This window comes from Chiloscyllium plagiosum, unplaced genomic scaffold (assembly GCF_037043375.1).
Source record: "Chiloscyllium plagiosum isolate Xiang-an unplaced genomic scaffold, Cpla_swu_hap1 HiC_scaffold_11, whole genome shotgun sequence".
Lineage (NCBI taxonomy): Eukaryota > Metazoa > Chordata > Chondrichthyes > Orectolobiformes > Hemiscylliidae > Chiloscyllium > Chiloscyllium plagiosum.
Window position 1 is genome coordinate 86024095 of NW_028270149.1, and position 19849 is coordinate 86043943.

The 19849-nt window shown below is 46.3% G+C and overlaps 1 protein-coding gene across 3 annotated transcripts; it reads left to right on the forward strand.

Moving 5' to 3' along the window:
* The first annotated feature begins 205 nt into the window (after window positions 1-205).
* On the forward strand, window positions 206-19193 carry LOC148148874 (thymosin beta-10-like). Of its 3 annotated transcripts, none has more exons than XM_087992282.1 (3): window positions 206-301; window positions 8412-8542; window positions 18759-19193. In XM_087992282.1, the coding sequence occupies exons 2-3, from the start codon at window positions 8425-8427 to the stop codon at window positions 18800-18802; spliced, it is 162 nt and encodes a 53-aa protein (XP_087848408.1). In that variant the 5' UTR covers window positions 206-301; window positions 8412-8424; the 3' UTR covers window positions 18803-19193. The 3 variants fall into 3 exon arrangements, with proteins under 3 accessions (XP_087848408.1, XP_087848410.1, XP_087848409.1); XM_087992284.1 differs by lacking the exon at window positions 206-301 and adding an exon at window positions 2097-2120; XM_087992283.1 differs by lacking the exon at window positions 206-301 and adding an exon at window positions 2947-2995.
* The last annotated feature ends 656 nt before the right edge of the window (window positions 19194-19849 follow it).

Sequence of the window (19849 nt, forward strand, 5' to 3'; positions counted from 1 at the left end):
AATCACACAACACCAGCTTACAGTCCAACTGTATCTGCAGTGTTTTTATCTCTAACAATGTGTAGCAAACAGATACACTCGGTACAGTGCATCCTAATCTGCAGGCTGGAGGGTGCAATGATTGACATGCCTGAGGTCCAACTGGAACAAGGTCTTTTTGAGCACCTCCTTATAGTGGGCGGGGGAGAGAAATGCTTCAGGTTAGGTTGAGCTGCAGGGTCTGAATAAAAACGACTGAGCGGGGAGGCGTGGGATAGAGAGAGGGAGAAGGAGGAACAGACAGCAGTATAGACACACACAGGTAAGGACAAGGCAACTGATGTTTGATCCTTACAGTTCAATTTACCAACAATAGAACGAAAAAAAAACTGTTGCTTTAAAATTATTATGCCCTAAATTTACCCCAAAGTGAATAGATTTTGCAATATGCATTTTTCTCCCGATTTTACAATGCAAAGAAAAAAAAGGGGGGGGGGGAGAATCGTGAGATAAGTAAAAACGAATTTGTTTACCAAATGCTGGAAATATTTTCCATGGCATTCAAGCTCTGGAGATAACATCTGGAATTTCAATCTCATGATCCAATCTGATTGTGTCGAAAACACTGAGTTGCAAGACTCTGAACACTGTTATATTGTTGCAGCTGAGGATGAAACTAGGTTTATTGAAAGCAACATTTCAAAGTTTTTTTTAAATATTGTCGCTCTCAGAGATTCCAGCTCAATTCATTTCCTGACCCTGGGGCGAAAGAGGACCGGGATTTGTCCAGGCAGTGTTGAATTTTTTTTTTACTTATTAAAGCTGTTAAGGATTGGCTGCTGGAACGTGTTTGAATTCATTTTGATCTATTTCTGAAGGAAAGTTTGATGCTCTTGTAGGATTTTGAAGGCGGGAATGTCGTGGGTGTATTACTACGTATTAGTCCTAGAATGTGAATTGTTCCGGCGTGAGCAAGCAAACAGCTCAGTACTTTGAGCAAATATGCTGCTTTAAACCATTGTTGGTTGAGAGAGTCAGATTAGAGGATGAGAGGGCGGAGAGTGGTTTAAGGATGGCAATCCCGAAATTAGGTACTGAAGAAACATTCCCCACTGTTGCAGTGATTGCATTATAAATGACCAGATCAGTTTCTGATCTCTTTCCCCACAATCATAACGTGCGAGAAAAACACTTTAGTTTACCAACTCCTTAACTTTCTTATGCTGTACCTCACTCTGCCTAAGCTAATCCAGACTTTCTAAAACACAAAGAAGCATCTTTGTGGCTGCACGGTGGTACAGTGGTTAGCACTGCTGCCTCACAGCGCCAGAGACCCGGGTTCAATTCCCGCCTCAGGCGACTGACTGTGTGGAGTTTGCACGTTCTCCCCGTGTCTGCGTGGGTTTCCTCCGGGTGCTCCGGTTTCCTCCCACAATCCAAAAATGTGCAGGTTGGGTGAATCGGCCATGCTAAATTGCCCGTAGTGTTACGTGGAGTGGAAAATGTAGGGGAATGGGTCTGGGTGGCTTGCGCTTCGGAGGGTCAGTGTGGACTTGTTGGGCCGAAGGGCCTGCTTCCACACTGTAAGTAATCTAATCTAATCTTGGTGATGGACAGCTTGTGCCTCAGTGAGAAAGAGAGGTGTGTGTCAGTGGCGGACAGAATGCGTGCCAGACAGAACTTGCGTGCCGAAGGAGATAACAGAGAGACAGGCAGGAGACACCGGGATTCAGATCGTAATAGGAAATCTGTTTGAGAATCCTAGAGAGTGAGAGATGGGGGGGGGGGGGAAAGAGGAGTGCATGTGTGCAGGAGGGAGACAGAAAGTAGAAACTAAAAGAAAGAGAGTGGGCCAGAGGGATAAAGCTAGTGTCGTAGACAACATGAGTGCTAGAAAGAGAGAGGAAGGGTGAGACTGTACCCAAGAGAGAGAGGGGGAGGAAGTATGAATCAGAGTGGTGTGCACAGTGACTGAGAAGAGAGTTCTTAAGTTTGGTAACATCCCGTGCAGGCTTGCAGGTAGCCAGAACTGTGAGGACTGTAGACCTGTGGAAACTGGAGAGACAACAGGGCGGGGATTGAAGAGGGAAATCCAGGGGAACTCAGCATTGGAGTTTCGGGGAAAAGATGGTTCGTTCGAGGTTAGTTGACTTCGGGAGGAAGGAGTCTTGTTCTTAGTGGTTTGGGGCTTAAGTGAGTGGGTGAGTTGGGGGGGCAGCATTTCCCAGGAACTTTCAGTAAAGAGAGAAAGTGTGAACAGTACAGAGAGGATCAAACTCTAGACTGGAAAATCCTCTCATTCCAGCAATCAATGAGAAGAGTTGAATAAATAATATACTCCCTAGAGTTGAGAAGAATGAGAGGTGATGTCTTTGAAACATTAAGGAGTGTTTCACAGGGTGGTTACTGACCGGATGTGCCACATGACTAGAGATTTGAGAACTATGGACACAGTGTTAAGTTGCAGGGTCTGTTTAGGTGGTCAGATTGCTTGACTGAATGCACTCGGCATCTAGAATAAAACATCCTTAACTGGAAGAGGGCTAATTTCAGCAAAACAATGGGTGACCTGACATGGGTTAGTTGAATTATAACATTGGTAAGCTGAAATGGAAGATAACAAGGTCAGACTTGAAAGAGAAGTTAGAATGGATAAATTGAGGTATACCCCAGAAAGGAAGGGACTGCAACCAAAGTCAGAGCTTGTTTGTTCTAGAGTAACATGAAGCAGAAAATGAGGGTATATGACAAATACCAGATTGCTGACAGAAAAGTGACGAAATAAACACTGGGGACTGTGAGAATGAATGACGCCTGTCACAAAAGGAAACCTAGATGTTTTCTGTGGGTATATTGTCAGAGGCGTTCCTACTCAGGATCAAAATGGATGTCTGTTTTGGAAGCAGCAAATATGACTGAAGTAAATGCAGACCATTTGTGTTTACCAAAGGAGATGACTTTGCTGAGGCTATGATACTGAGGAGACGGTCGGATACGAAGGATTAACATAGATAAGGTGGAAATATTGTGATGACCCTATTGCTCCACTGTATTGGCATTCCCCCCTCGTAACCCTCTCCTAAGTTTTCCTCCACTGCTCCCTTCCTCCAGGGCTTTTTACCTGTTTACTTCATAGGATATGGAGGTCACTGACAAGACAAGCACTTTTTGCCCACCAATGAACTGAGTAGTTTGCTCAGCCATTTCACAGGCTTTTATTTAAAAAAAGATTAATCACATTGTGTGGGTCTGGAGTTACATGTAGACCAGATCAGCTAATGATGGCAGATTTCCTTCCCTAAAGGATATTAGTTTCCCGTGTTGATTTTACAACCATCAATAATAGATTAAAAGTCAACCTACTAAGACTAGCCTTTCAATTCCAGATTTATGAATTGAAATTAGGAGCTGGAGTGGCTCAGGGTTAGGGTTAGGGTTACCTCTGAGCTGAAAAGTACTGAGTTGATTTCCCACCCCAGGAATCATAGAGTCATAGAAATGTGCAGCATGAAAACAGACCCTTCGGTCCAACTTATCCATGCTGACCAGATATCACAACCCAATCTAGTCCCACCTGCCAGCACCTGCACCATATCCCTCCAAACCCTTCCTATTCATATACCCATCCAAATGCCTCTTAAATGTTGTAATTATACCAGCCTCCACCACTTTCTCTGACAGCTCATTCCATACACGTACCACCCTCTGTGTGAAAACATTGCCCCTTAGGTCTCTTTTATATTGTTCCCCTCTCACCATAAACCTATGCCCTCTAGTTCTGGACTCTTCTACCCCAGGGAAAGGACTTTGTCTATTTACCCTATCCATGCCCCTCATGATTTTATAAACCTCTATAAGGTTACCCCTCAGCCTCCAATGCTCCAGGGAAAACAGCCCCAGCCTGTTCAGCCTCTCCCAATAGCTCAAATCCTCCGACCCTGGCAACATCCTTGTAAATCTTTTCTGAACCCTTTCAAGTTTCACAACATCTTTCTGTTAGGAAGGAGACCAGAATTTCACACAATATTCCAACAGTGGCCTAACCAATGTCCTGTACAGCTGCAGCATAACCTCCCAACTCCTGTACTTAATGCTCTGACCAATAAAGGAAAGCCTACCAAACGCCGCCTTCACTATCCTAACTACCTGCGACTCCACTTTCAAGGAGCTGTGAACCTGCACTCCAAAGTCTTTGTTCAGTAACACTTCCTAGGACCTTACCATGAAGTGTATACGTCCTGCTAAGATTTGCTTTTCCAAAATACAGCACCTCGCATTTATCTGAATTAAACTCCATCTGCCACTTCTCAGCCCATTGGCCCATCTGGTCCAGATCCTGTTGTAATCTGAGGTAATCCTCTCCGCTGTCCACTACACCTCCAACTTTGGTGTCATCTGCAAACTTACTAACTGTACCTCTTATGCCCATATCCAAATCATTTACATAAATGACAAAGTAGAGGACCAGCACCAACCCTTGTGGCACTCCACTGGTCACAGGCCTCCAGTCTGAAAAACAACTCTCCACCACCTCCCTCTGTCTTCTACCTTTGAGCCAGTTCTGTATCCAAATGGCTAGTTCTCCCTGTATTCCGTGAGATCTAACCTTGCTAATTAGTCTCCCATGGGGAACCTTGTTGAACGCCTTACTGAAGTCCATATAGATCTCATCAATCCTTTTTGTTACTTCCTCAAAAAACTCAAGTTTGTGAGACATGATTTCCCACGTACAAAGCCATGTTGACGACCTGTAATCAGTCCTTGCCTTTTCAAATACATGTACCTCCTGTCCCTCAGGCTTCCCTCCAATAACTTGCCCACCACTGAGGTCAGGCTCACCAGTCTATAGTTCCCTGGCTTGTCTTTACCGCCCTTCTTAAACAGTGGCACCACGTTAGCCAACCTCCAGTCTTCCGGCACCTCACCTGTGACTATCGATGATACAAATATCTCAGCAAGAGGCCCAGCAGTTACTTCTCTAGCTTCCCAAAGAGTTCTAGGGCATACCTGATCAGGTCCTGGGATTTATCGTTGAGACTTTATTGCTGGAACAGCACAGCAGGTCAGGCAGCATCCAGGGAACAGGAGATTCGACGTTTCGGGCACAGGCCCTTCTTCCTGAAGAAGGGCCTGTGCCCGAAACGTCGAATCTCCTGTTCCCTGGATGCTGCCTGACCTGCTGTGCTGTTCCAGCAATAAAGTTTCAACTTTGATCTCCAGCATCTGCAGACCTCACTTTCTCCTGGGATTTATCCACCTTTATGCATTTCATGACATCCAGCGCTTCCTCCTCTGTAATTTGCACATTTTGCAAGGTGCCACCATCTATTTCCCCACAGTCTATATCTTCCATGTTCTTTTCCACAGTAAATACTGATGCAAAATACTCATTTAGTATCTCCCCCGTTTTCTGCGGCTCCACACAAAGGTTAACTTGCTGATCTTTGAGAGACCCTACTTTCTCCCAAGTTACCCTTTTGTCCTTAATGTAATTGTAAAAACCCTTTGGATTTCCTTAAGATACCTTTGGCAAATAGAATTATGTCTCCTTTTTGCTTTCCTGATTTCCCTCTTATGTATATTCCTACTGCCTTTATAGTCTTCTCAGGATTCACTCGATCTATCCTGTCTATACCTTACATATCCTTCCTTCTTTTTCTTAACCAAACCCTCAATTTCTTTAGTCATCCATCATTCCCTATACCTACCAGCCTTTCCTTTCACCCTGACAGGAATATACTTTCTCTGGATTCTCATTATCTCACTTCTGAAGGCTTCCCATTTTCCAGCCGTACATTTACCTGCAAACAAAGACTTAGCTAATGGCACAGGCAACTTAGTGTGTGACAGAGCTTGTCCCGGTCCTGGATCAATGGGGTCTCTGCGATGGAAGGACATCTGGTTTTAACACCGCCCGCCAAATCCAAGAATGGCATGTGACGTGATGAGTGATCCACCAGCATTGTTGCCATCCCATGTGATGTGGGAAATGTCCAAAGGGAATGGATGAAATAAGTGAATTAATTTGTAACAAGTTTAAAAATTACACAACACCAGGTTGTTGTCCAACAGGCTTGTTTGGCGGTCCAACACTGGCACCTCAATCTTAATTTGTACCAGCTACCATGCTGGGATTTGAACCATGGGTCCCAGACTTGGTTTTGGATGATGAACTTAATGTTACTACTACCTTCTCCCTTGCATTGTTGTGCATGTACCTGTACCAGCTGAATTGCCGAAGTTCAGAAAGACAACTCGCCACTGCCTTTTCAGGGATAATTAAGGCTGGCTGACAAATGCTTCTGGATCAGTGGTGCTGGAAGAGCACAGCAATTCAGGCAGCATCCGAGGACAGGCAAAATCGACGTTTCGGGCAAAAGCCCTTCATCAGGAATAAAGGCAGAGAGCCTGAAGCGTGGAGAGATAAGCTAGAGGAGGGTGGGGGTGGGGATAGAGTAGCATAGAGTACAATAGGTCAGTGGGGAAGGAGATGAAGGTGATAGGTCAGGGAGGAGAGGGTGGAGTGAATAGGTGGAAAAGGAGCTGGGCAGGTCGGACAAGTCAGGCGATTGTGTTGCTGGAGGTTAGAAACTAGGGTGAGTTGGGGGAAGGGGAAATGAGGAAACTGTTGAAATCCACATTGATGCCCTGGGGTTGAAGTGTTCCGAGGCGGAAGATGAGGCGTTCTTCTTCCATGCGTCTGGTGGTGAGGGAGCGGCGGTGGAGGAGGCCCAGCACCTCCATATCCTCGGCAGAGTGGGAGGGGGAGTTGAAATGTTGAGCCACGGGGCGATCTGGTTGATTGGTGCGGGAGTCTCGGAGATGTTCCCTAAAGCGCTCTGCTAGGAGGCGCCCAGTCTCCCCAATGTAGAGGAGACCGCATCGGGAGCAACGGATACAATAAATGATATTAGTGGATGTGCAGGTAAAACTTTGATGGATGTGGAAGACTCCTTTAGGGCCTTGGATGGAGGTGAGGGAGGAGGTGTGGGCACAGGTTTTACAGTTCCTGCGGTGGCAGGGGAAAGTGCCAGGATGGGAGGGTGGGTCGTAGGGGGGCGTGGACCTGACCAGGTAGTCACGGACAAATGCTTGCCTTTCCTGAATTACCAGAGCCCCGTCAAAGAATGTGAAAACCCTAACAATGTTGGTGAAAATTCTAATTCTAAGTGAACCCACACATGATGAGACAATTCTGTTAACATTGGTTGAATTCATTTGAACGGATATCATGTGGTCGGAAATCAGTGTTATGCAAGGAATCTTTCCATATCCAGGTTGATAGGGTTGTTAAGAAGGCATATGGTGTGTCAGCTTTTATTGGTAGAGGGATTGAGTTTTGGAGCCATGAGGTCATGTTGCAGATAGAACAGTACAGCACAGAACAGGCTCTTCAGCCCATGATGTTGTGCCGAAACTCTGGTGCAACTGCACTTGGAGTATTGAGAACAGTTCTAGTTGCCACATTATAAGAAGGATGTGGAAGCATTGGTAAGGGTGCAGAGGAAATTTACCAGAAGGTTGCCTGGTATGGAGGCAAGGTCTTATGAGGAAAGGCTGAGGGACTTGAGGCTGTTTTCATTCGAGAGAAGAAGGTTAAGTCGTGATCTAATAGAGACATACAAGATCATCAAAAGATTAGATAGGGTGGACAGTGAGAGTCTTTTTCCTCAGATGGTGATGTCTTGCACGAGAGGACATAGCTTTAAATTAAGGGGTGATAGATATAGGACAGAGGTCAGAGGTAGGTTCTTTAGTCAGAGAGTAGTAAGGGTGTGGAATGCCCTGTCTGCAACTGTAATAGACTTGCCAACTTTAAGGGCATTTAAATAGTCATTGGATAAACATATGGATGATAATGGAATAGGGTAGGTTAGATAGGCTTCAGATTGGTTTCACAAATTGGTGTAATGTTCTATATCCCAGTTAGCGTTGTCAGACTACATGGTTCTGACTGTGCAAGTCACTTAGCTTATGGAATCACAGATGTGATATAGTCCAGAAACAAGCCATTCAGTCAATGGCCTGATAAATCATTACCTCCTGCTTTTCTCCATTTCCCTGTACATCCATATAATCATCCCGTGCTCTTGTTGAATGCAACAACTGAAGTTGCCTCATCGCATATCCAGGCAATGCATTCCAGCTCTTACTCACTTCCTGAAAAATGTTGTAACGTAGTTGCAGCTTTGCTTAGAAGTCCAATATGATTTTTTTTTAAAATCCAATTTTCTACCTTCCTGTCTTCTCTATGTTTTTTGCATTTTTGATTCTCTTTGTTTCATTTTTACTCCTTTTGCTGCCAGTTCGTGCTGTGCCTGCGGTTTCTTTTCCCAGTTGTTGCTTGATTTCAGGGATTTCCTTCTCCCTAGCACACAGCCCTTATTGGGAATGTTCTCATGAAGAAACTGGAAACTGTTTTCTTTTTACAGTTAATTGTAAAACATGCCAAACAAACCAGAGGAAGATAAGAAGAAAGACATGTCAGAAATCAAAGCGTTCAAAAAGAGCAGCCTAAAGAAAACGGAGACTCAAGAGAAGAACACATTGCCAACAAAAGACGGTGTGTACAATTCGAATTCTGTTGATCCACTTTACTGTTTCCCATTGGGCTGTATCTTCCAAGTATCTATGTCTGACCTAGAGATTGTGCATGCAAAGAATTTGGCACAGTGGTTAGCACTGCTGCCTCACAGCGCCAGGGACCCGGGTTTAATTCCCGCTTCAGGCGACTGACTGTGTGGAGTTTGCACGTTCTCCCCGTATCTGCGTGGGTTTCCTCCGGGTGCTCCGGTTTCCTCCCACCATCCAAAGATGTGCAGGGTCAGGTGAATTGACCATACTAAATTGCCCATAGTGTTAGGTAAGGGGTAAATGTAGGGGTATGGGTGGGTTTCGCTTCGGCGGGTCGGTGTGGACTTGTTGGGCCAAAGGGCCTGTTTCCACATTGTAATCTAATCTAATCTAATTTCTCTGTGGGGATATGTAGGAGAGGACGAACTGCTGTGCTTTTCCAGCATACTCTAATATCCATCAAAGTTTTACCTGCACATCCACCAATAGCATTTATTGTATCCGTTGCTCCCGATGCGGTCTCCTCTACATTGGGAGACTGGACGTCTCCTAGCTGAGCGCTTATGGGAACATCTCTGGGACACCCACACCAATCAACCACACCGCCCTGTGGCCCAACATTTCAACTCCCCCTCCCACTCTGCCAAGGACATGGAGGTCCTGGGCCTCTTTCACCGCCGTTCCCTCACCACCAGACACCTGGAGGAAGAATGCCTCATCTTCCGCCTCGGAACACTTCAACCCCAGGGTACCAATGTGGACTTCAACAGTTTCCTCTTCCTCCACCTCACCCCAGTTCCAAACTTCCAGCTCAGCACTGTCCCCGTGACCTGTCCTACCTGCCTATCTTCTTTTCCACCTATCCACTCCACCCTCCCCCCAACCTACCACCTTCATCCACTCACCTATTGTACTCTATGCTACTTTCTCCCCACCCCCACCCTCCTCTCACTTATCTCTCCACCCTTCAGGCTCTCTGCCTGTATTCCTGATGAAGGGCTTTTGCCCGAAACGTCGATTTTACTGCTCCTCGGATGCTGCCTGAACTGCTGTGCTTTTCCAGCACCACTCTCATCTACAATCTTGACTTCAGTTGCAGTGTTAAATTCTGCCTTTAAGAATAGCGTGCTGTGCCTTTGGCTGCAGGTCAAAAAAAGTGTCTAGGGTTTTGGAGAGCCCTTTGTCTTGATTTTTCTCTGTTGCATACTATTTTATAACTCAACGCTTGCCCCTACACTGAGCCTGCCCTCATACAATGTTTAATGTTTCCATGAGTACATAGAACATAGAAGAATACAGCGCAGTACAGGCCCTTGGGCCCTCGATGTTGCGCCGATCCAAGCCCACCTAAACTACACTAACCCACTATCCTCCATATACCTATCCAATGCCCTCTTAAATGCCCATAAAGAGGGAGAGTCCACCACTGTTACTGGCAGGGCATTCCATGAACTAACGACTCGCTGAGTGAAGAACCTACCCCTAACATCAGTCCTATATCTACCCCCCCTTAATTTAAAGCTATGCCCCCTTGTAATACCCGACTCAATACGCGGGAAAAGGTTCATACTGTCGACCCTATCTAACCCCCTAATCATCTTGTACACCTCAATCAAGTCACCCCTAAACCTTCTTTTCTCTAGTGAAAACAGCCCCAAGTGCCTCAGTCTTTCCTCATACGATTTTCCTTCCATACCAGGCAACATCCTGGTAAACCTCCTCTGCACCCGTTCCAATGCCTCCACATCCTTCCTATAGTATGGCGACCAAAACTGCACACAATATTCCAGATGCGGCCGTACCAGAGTCTTATACAACTGCATCATGACCTCAGGACTCCGGAACTCAATTCCTCTACCAATAAAAGCCAGTACGCCATATGCCTTCCTCACCGCACTATTTACCTGGGTGGCAACTTTCAGAGATCTGTGTACATGGACACCAAGATCCCTCTGCTCATCCACACTACCAAGTATCCGACCATTAGCCCAGTACCCCATCTTTTTGTTATTCTTCCCAAAGTGAATCACCTCGCACTTAGCTACATTGAATTCCATCTGCCACCTTTCTGCCCAGCTCTGCAGCTTCTCTATATCCTGCTGTAACCTGCTACATGCTTCCTCACTGTCAACAACTCCTCCGACTTTCGTATCATCCGCAAACTTGCTCACCCAACCTTCTAACCCCTCTTCCAGGTCATTTATAAAAATGACAAACAACAATGGTCCCAAAACAGATCCTTGCGGAACACCGCTAGTGACGGCACTCCATGAAGAAACTTTGCCATCAACTACTACCCTCTGTCTTCTTCCATCCAGCCAATTCCTAATCCAAACCTCCAACTCACCCTCAATGCCATATCTCCGTATTTTCTGCAGTAGCCTACCATGGGGAACCTTATCAAACGCCTTACTAAAATCCATATATACCACATCTACCGCTTTCCCCTCATCAACCTCCTTCGTCACCTTTTCAAAGAATTCAATAAGGTTTGTGAGGCACGACTTGCCCTTCACAAAACCATGCTGACTATCCTTGATCACATTATTCCTATCCAGATGTGCATAAATCCTATCCCTTACAATTCTCTCTAAGACTTTGCCCACAACAGAAGTGAGACTCACCGGCCTATAGTTACTAGGGCTATCCCTACTCCCCTTTTTGAACAAGGGAACCACATTTGCTATCCTCCAGTCTTCTGGGACTACTCCTGTAGACAAAGAGGACATAAAAATCAAGGCCAATGGCTCTGCAATCTCCTCCCTTGCTTCCCAGAGAATCCTAGGATAAATGCCATCAGGCCCAGGGGACTTATCTATTTTCACCTTTTCCAGGATTTCCAACACCTCTTCTCTACATACCTCAAAGCCATCCATTCTACTTATTTGTGCCTCAGTATTCTCATCGACAACAATGCCCTGTTCCTGAGTGAATACTGAAGAAAAGTATTCATTCAGTGTCTCCCCAATCTCTTCCGCCTCCACACGCAACTTCCCCCTACTATCCTTGACTGGACCTATTCCTAGTTGAAACTTTATTGCTGGAACAGCACAGCAGGTCAGGCAGCATCCAGGGAACAGGAGATTCGACGTTTCGGGCACAGGCCCTTCTTCAGGAATGAGCAGAGAGTGTTCAGCAGGAGAAGATAAAAGGTAGGGAGGAGGGACTTGGAGGAGGGGAGTTGGAAATGTGATAGGTGGAAAGAGGTCAAGGTGAGGGTGATAGGTCGGAGTAGGGTGGAGGCGGAGAGGTCAAGAAGAAGACTGCAGGTCAGGAAGGCGGTGCCGGGCTGGAAGGATCCGGCTGAGACAAGGTGGGGGGAGGGGGGATGAAGAAACTGGTGAAGTCCAAGTTCATCCCCTGCGGTTGGAGGGTTCCCAGTCGGAAGATAAGACGCTCCTCCTCCGACCGTCGGGTTGTTGTGGTTTGGCGGTGGATGAGTCCAATGACCTGCATATCCTCGGTGGAGTGGGAGGGGGAGTTGAAATGCTGTGCCACAGGTTGGTTGGGTTGGTTCGTCCGGGTGGCCCAGAGGTGCTCCCTGAATCGCTCCGCAAGTAGGCGGCCTGTCTCCCCAATATAGAGGAGGCCACACCGGCTGCAGCGGATGCAGTAGATGATGTGGGTGGAGGTGCAGGTGAATCTGTGGCGGATATGGAAGTTTCCCTTGGGGCCTTGGAGAGAAGTGAGGGGGGAGGTGTGGGCGCAAGTGTTGCACCTCCTGCGGTTGCAAGGGAAGGTGCCGGGAGTGGTGGTTGGGTCGGTGGGGGGTGTGGATCTGACAAGGGAGTCGCGGAGGGAGTGGTCTCTACGGAAAGCTGATAGGGGAGGGGAGGGAAATATATCCTTGGTGCTGGGGTCTGTTTGGAGGTGGCGGAAGTGACGGCGGATGATGCGCTGTACATGGAGATTGGTGGGGTGGTAGGTGAGGACCAGTGGGGTTCTGTCCTGGTGGCGGTTGGAGGGGCGGGGCTCAAGGGCGGAGGAGCGGGAAGTGGAGGAGATGCGGTGGAGGGCACCGTCGACCACGTCGGGGGGGAAATTGCGGACCCCAGCACCAAGGATATATTTCCCTCCCCTCCCCTATCAGCTTTCCGTAGAGACCACTCCCTCCGCGACTCCCTTGTCAGATCCACACCCCCCACCGACCCAACCACCACTCCCGGCACCTTCCCTTGCAACCGCAGGAGGTGCAACACTTGCGCCCACACCTCCCCCCTCACTTCTCTCCAAGGCCCCAAGGGAAACTTCCATATCCGCCACAGATTCACCTGCACCTCCACCCACATCATCTACTGCATCCGCTGCAGCCGGTGTGGCCTCCTCTATATTGGGGAGACAGGCCGCCTACTTGCGGAGCGATTCAGGGAGCACCTCTGGGCCACCCGGACGAACCAACCCAACCAACCTGTGGCACAGCATTTCAACTCCCCCTCCCACTCCACCGAGGATATGCAGGTCATTGGACTCATCCACCGCCAAACCACAACAACCCGACGGTCGGAGGAGGAGCGTCTTATCTTCCGACTGGGAACCCTCCAACCGCAGGGGATGAACTTGGACTTCACCAGTTTCTTCATCCCCCCTCCCCCCACCTTGTCTCAGCCGGATCCTTCCAGCCCGGCACCGCCTTCCTGACCTGCAGTCTTCTTCTTGACCTCTCCGCCTCCACCCTACTCCGACCTATCACCCTCACCTTGACCTCTTTCCACCTATCACATTTCCAACTCCCCTCCTCCAAGTCCCTCCTCCCTACCTTTTATCTTCTCCTGCTGAACACTCTCTGCTCATTCCTGAAGAAGGGCCTGTGCCCGAAACGTCGAATCTCCTGTTCCCTGGATGCTGCCTGACCTGCTGTGCTGTTCCAGCAATAAAGTTTCAACTTTGATCTCCAGCATCTGCAGACTCACTTGGACCTATTCCTACCCTAGTCATTCTTTTATTCCTAACATACCTATAGAAAGCCTTAGGGTTTTCCCTAATCCTATCTACTAAGGACCTTTCATGTCCCCTCCTTGCTGCTTTTAGCTCTCTCTTCAGGTCCTTCCTGGCTACCCTATAACTCTCAATCGCCCCAATTGAACCTTCACGTCTCATCTTGAGATAGGCCGCCCTCTTCCATTTAACAAGGGATTCCAATTCCTTATTAAACCACGGCTCCCTCGCACGACCCTTTCCTTCCTGCCTGACAGGTACATAATTATCAAGGACACTCAATAGTTGCCCCTTGAACAAGTTCCACATATCATTTACACTCTTGCCTTGGAGTCTACTTTTCCAAGCCACACATCCTAAGTCATGCCTCACCGCATCATAATTTCCCTTACCCCAGCTATAATTCTTGCCCTGTAGTACACACTTATCCCTCTCCATCACGAGTGTAAAAATCACCGAATTATGGTCACTATCCCCAAAGTGCTCACCTACCTCTAATTCTAACACCTGGCCTGGTTCGTTACCCAGAACCAAATCCAGTACGGCCTCACCTCTTGTTGGCCTGTCTACATATTGTGTCAGGAAACTCTCCTGCACACATTGAACAAACACTGACCCATCTAACGAACTTGAGCTATAGCTTTCCCAATCAATATCAGGAAAGTTAAAGTCCCCCATAACAACCACCCTATTACTGTCACTCATCTCCTGAATCACCTTCCCAATCCTTTCTTCAATGATTCTAGGACTATTAGGAGGCCTGTAAAAGACTCCTAACAGGGTGACCTCACCTTTCCTATTCCTAACCTCAGCCCAAACTACCTCAGATGGCAAGTCCTCATCCATCGTCCTTTCCACCGCTGTAATACTATCTTTGACAAGCAATGCCACACCTCCCCCTCTTTTACCCCCACCTCTGACCCTACTAAAACATTTAAATCCCGGAACCTGCAACAGCCAATCCTGTCCCTGTTCTAGCCATGTCTCCGTAATAGCCACAACATCGAAGTCCCAGGTACCAACCAACGCTGCAAGTTCACCTACCTTATTTCGTATACTTCTTGCATTGAAGTATACACACTTCAAGCCACTTCCCTGTTTACAGGCACCCTCCTTGGAAATTGATGCCATGTTCCTCACCTCCCTACACTCCAGGCCCTGCACCCTGAAGCTACAATCTGGGTTCCCATGCCCCTGCCGAGTTAGTTTAAACCCCCCCCAAGAGCACTAGTAGTTGAACTCCATCTGAATTGTTGAGTTTCTATGGTGTTGACAATGTGGGTTTTTTTATATTTAAGTTGCCACAGTCAGAGCACACCAATCCTAAACTCTGACCAGGGTGGCATGGTTGTTCAGTGGTTAGCACTGCTACCACACAATGCCAGGGACCCGGGTTTGATTCCACTCTCAGGTGACTGTCTGTGTGTTGAGTTTGCAAGTTTGCCTGTTTCTGGGTGGGTTTCCTGTCGATGCTGTGGTTTCCTCCCACAGTCCAAAGCTTTGCAGGGTAGATGGATTGGCCATACTAAATTGGCCGTAATATCCAGGGATGTGCAGGCTAGGTGGATTAGCCAGGGAATGTGCAGGGTTACAGGAATGGGATGGGTTTGGTTGGGATGCTCTTTGGAGGGTCAGTGTGGAAATGAGGGGTTGAATGGCCTGCTTTCATGCTGTAGGGGTTCTATAACATTAGCTACTTACAATTTGGAAAATTCAGAGGCAAATTCTAAACACACATTTGGATGAATAGCCTTAGTTTTATTAACAGTGACATTGTTGGGTCTAAAAACAAGGGTGATGTGCTAAGCCTTGATAAAATGCTAATTAGGCTAGTATATTGAGTTTAATTCAGGACAAATATCAAAAAATAAAAGCAATTTACTGCAGATCCTGGAATCTGAAACCAAAAGAGAAAATGCTGGAAAATCTCAGCAGGTCTGGCAGCATCTGTAAGGAGAGAAAAGAGCTGACGTTTCGAGTCTAACTGACCCTTTGTCAAAGCTAAAAATGGGGAGAAATAGGGAGGTATTTATGAGGCTGAGGATGGCTCCAGAAGCAAAGGTAGCAATAAAGAGGTGATAATGACAGTGCATAGAGAGATTATAGGGAGATTAGGAGCTGTGAATGACCAAGGCTGAAGCCAGTGCTGTGTGACAAAATATGTGGGGGATGGGGGGTTGGGGGGATGGGTGAAACAGAGGCAAAATGGAAAACAGGGGAGAAGGGTAGCAAAGGGGGAAGAGGAGAGGAAAAAGGTGATGAGAGAGTGGGAAGCAAGAGAAAGAGAGACAATCAAGAAATAAGAGGTACAGAACAGTGGAAAAAAGATGATAAATAAAAATGAAATAAAATTACAGAGCTGAATGAAAAGAGGGGTTGAGATGGGATAATCATCTGAAGTTGTTGAATTCAGTGTTGTGACCGGCAGGCTGTAACGTGCCTCGTCGGAAGATGAGATGCTGTTTCCCCCAGTTTGCGTTGAGCTTCCCTGGAATATTGCAGCAGGCCAAGGACAGACATGTGGTATGGGAGCAGGATTGTGTGTTGAAGTGGCAAGCTGCGGGAAGGTCCGGGACCTCATTGCGTAGACCCAGACCAAAAGTGCTCAGCAAAGCGATCGCCCAGTTGGCGTTTTGCCTCTATGTTATAGAGACCACTTTGGGAGCAACGAATGCAATAGACCAAATTGAAAGAGGTACAAGTGAAATGCTGCTTAATCTGAAATGAGTGTTTGGGACCCTGGATGGTGAGCATGGAAGAGGTAAAGGGACAGGTGTTGCACCTTCTGTGATTGCATGGGAAGGTGCCGTGTATGATGGGAGAGGTGTTAGGTGTGATGGAGGAGTGGACTAGGTTGATCTGGAGGGAACAATCTCTGCGGAATGCAGACAGGGGGAGGGAAGGGAAGATGTGTTTAGTGGTGGCGTCGTGTTGGAGTTGGCGAAAATGGCGGAGGATTATTCTTTACATTTTGAAGGCTGGTGGGGTGAAATGTGAGAACAAAAGGGACCCTATCCTTGTTCTGGGAGGGGGTGAGGGTCATGGCACGGGAGATGGACCGCACGCTGACGAGAGCCCTGTCAACAACTGTAGGTGGGAAGCCACGGTTGGAGAAGAAGGAGCACATATTAAGAGCACCACTTTGGAAAGTGGCCCTTTGGTCTGTACGCAATCAAGTCCCGGACCTTCCCGTGGCTTGCCACTTCAACACCCAATCCTGCTCCCATACCCACATGTCTGTCCTTGGCATGCTGCAATGTTCCAGTGAAGCTCAACGCAAACTGGAGGAACAGCATCTCATCTTCTGACGAGGCACGTTACAGCCGGCCGGTCTCAACATTGAATTCAACAACTTCAGATGATTATCCCATCTCAACCCTCTGTTTTCATTCTGCTCCGTAATTTTATTTCATTTTATTTATCATCTTATTAAAAATTTTTTTCACTGTTCTGTACCTCTTATTTCTTGATTGTCTCTCTTACTCTCGCTCCCCACTCTCTCATCACCTTTTTCCTCTCCTCTTCCCCCTTTCCTACCCTTCTTCCCTGTTAACCATTTTGCCTCAAATATCAAGAAAGATGTCAAAATTCTTAGGAAATGATAGAGAAGATTTATAAGAAAGGGTTGCAGGACCTTAGTTTAAAGAGACTTTGAAGAGGGTCGAATCATTTGTTTTCTTAGGTTGATTAGTGAGAAATTTATTAGAGCTCTTCAAAGCCATTCCAAGATTTTGATAGAATAAAGAGGGAGAAACTGTTTTTTGTATAACCAGAAAGAAGTAAGGGAAATCAGAACTAGGAATTCATCATTAGACCTGTGTACTTAGATAGGCATTAGCTGATCAAAGAGTGTCAGTACAGAATTATTCAGAGGAAGCTACATGTAATCAGTCGATTGACCTTTTTGAAAAGGTCACTAAATGGTGATAGCACAGTGCCTATAGCACAGTGCCTGTATAGAGTTTCAGAATGAAGTTCATCATGTTCTACACAGTGGACTGCTGACAAAAATGACAGTACATGAAATAAGAGATAAACCTTAGAAATTAGTCGAGATAGTGGGAACTTTCTCTGACTTACAGGGACTGAGAGGTCACATTTTCCAGAATGCACCTTGATTTTCACCATGGATATAACACAAACAATGAAGGAATTGATATCCAAGTTTTCTAGAATCTCTAAGCCTAGCGGAACAGTACATTGTGTGGAGGTGAAGAGGAGATAACAGTGACACACTATGCAAGTGGGAAAAGCTATGGCAGAAGTAGATCAGCACAGCAAACTTGTGAAATGGATGCTATAGGCCATCGCATCACTGGAAGGTCAAATTGATAAGAACTCAGATATACCAGAATGATACAAAGGTTTAAAACGTTATAATGCAACAAAGGCTGGCCTCAACCCATAGTCCCTTAAGAGTGGAAGGGTGATCTGATCATAAGACCAATTAATGTTGAAAAGATTAGATAAGTACAAAGATATCATGTGCTCTTGTAAAGGAACCAAGAACAAACTAGACCAATTCAGTTCAGAAGTAAAATCAGGAAGCACTAAAATCTGAGATACAAAGAGAAAGGATGTCAAGCTGTGAATTACATTTTCCAGATGAACCGTTAATTGCCAGTCTACTTTCATATAATACAGGAGAACTTGCGCTAAGGTTTTCTGGGTTTTGGGTCCAAATTAAGAAAGAACTGTGCACCAAATTAAAACATATATCAACAAGTTTATATATCTGTAAGTAAACTATGTAATTCTGCATTAGAATTGGCTTGTGAATTTTAGCAGATTGCCCTTCGTTTAAAAGACTTGTTGAAACCAACACCACACAAAACTTTGGCATTTCATTATCAACATTGTGGCACCAGGTCAGTGCACTGCCCCATCACTAGTGCTTGCTCTTGTTAAGCTTTGAGGTGTTTGAGCGACATGTGTCTAGCTCTCATTTAATGGACGGCTTGGTGGCTCAGTGGTTAGCACTGATGCCTCACAGTGCTGGGGACCCAGGTTTGATTCCCACCTCAGGCGACTATCTGTGTAGAGTTTGCACATTCTCCCCGTGTCCACGTGGGTCTCCTCCGGGTGCTCCAGTTTCTTCCCACAGTCCAAAGTTCTGCAGGTCAGGTGAATTGGACACGCTAAATTGCCCATAGTGTTAGTTGCATGAGTTTGGGTGGGTTTCTCTTCGGAGGGTTGATGTGGACTTGTTGGGCTGAAGGGTCTGTTTCCACACTGTAGGGAATCTAATCTAATCTAAATTGTCTTTGCAGTAATCGAACAGGAAAAGAAGTCTGCAATGGAACAAGCATCCTGAAATTGGCAGCTGAATTGCCCCTATGTTTCTACAATGCCGACCAGTTTTTTTAATATACATATGGCACGTCAATAATCACAACATGCGCCTTGAGGGGAGAGGCGTTGGCCCACTGATCCCTCAATATTTCAAGACACTCTGCTTGTTTATGGTGATTTTATTCTTTATGTTTGCTTTTGACACAGCTTTGAAGGTAGTGTAGGTTGGGGATGGGGTTTGTCTAATGGTATGGGATGAGGGTGGGAGACGCTGAATAATTGAGCTGTGGACCGTGGCTGAATTTATACTATGTAATGATGATGCATTGCCAATTGTTTTTGTCTTCCTATTAAAAGAAAACCACTGAAAAATTTTAATATAAAAATGAAATAAAATATACATTTAAAATAAACTGGGCCCATCTCTTACTTGCTATCAGTTTGTAAACCAGTTCCAGCACTGTAGATCTGGAACAATCCTAATCGGTTTGGTGGACGAACAAAGCCTGCAGGTCTCCACTGAGGGAATGCTGCACTGTCAGCAGTGCCATTTTCTCCAAAGAAGTGTTAAACTTGTCTGCCCTCTTGGATAGGTGTCAAAGATCATGCAGCACGTTTTGAAGATAAGCAAGTACACTTCAGTGTTGATATGACAATTGTGATCACAAAGTTCCCAAAGTCACAAAAGGTTCTATACGAATGTAGTCTTCTTTGACTGAGATGTGGGGCTGGAGTTTAGCACCCTAGTTATTTACAAGATAGGTGAGTGGGATCAAACAAAGAAGCTATCTCTGGAAATACTGTCATTTTAGGGCTAGCAAATGTTTGGGGAGACAGGGAAGGAGATTCTGTGCTGCCAATTGCATATGTCACCAGTAGTCATAGATTCACACAGCATACAACATTACAGCACAGCACAGGCCCTTCAGCCCTCGATGTTGCGCCGACCTGTGAAACTAATCTGAAATCCATTAACTTACATTATTCCATTATCATCCATATATTTGTCCAATCATCATTTAAATGCCCTTAAAAGTTGGCGAGTCTACTACCATTGCAGGCAGGGCAT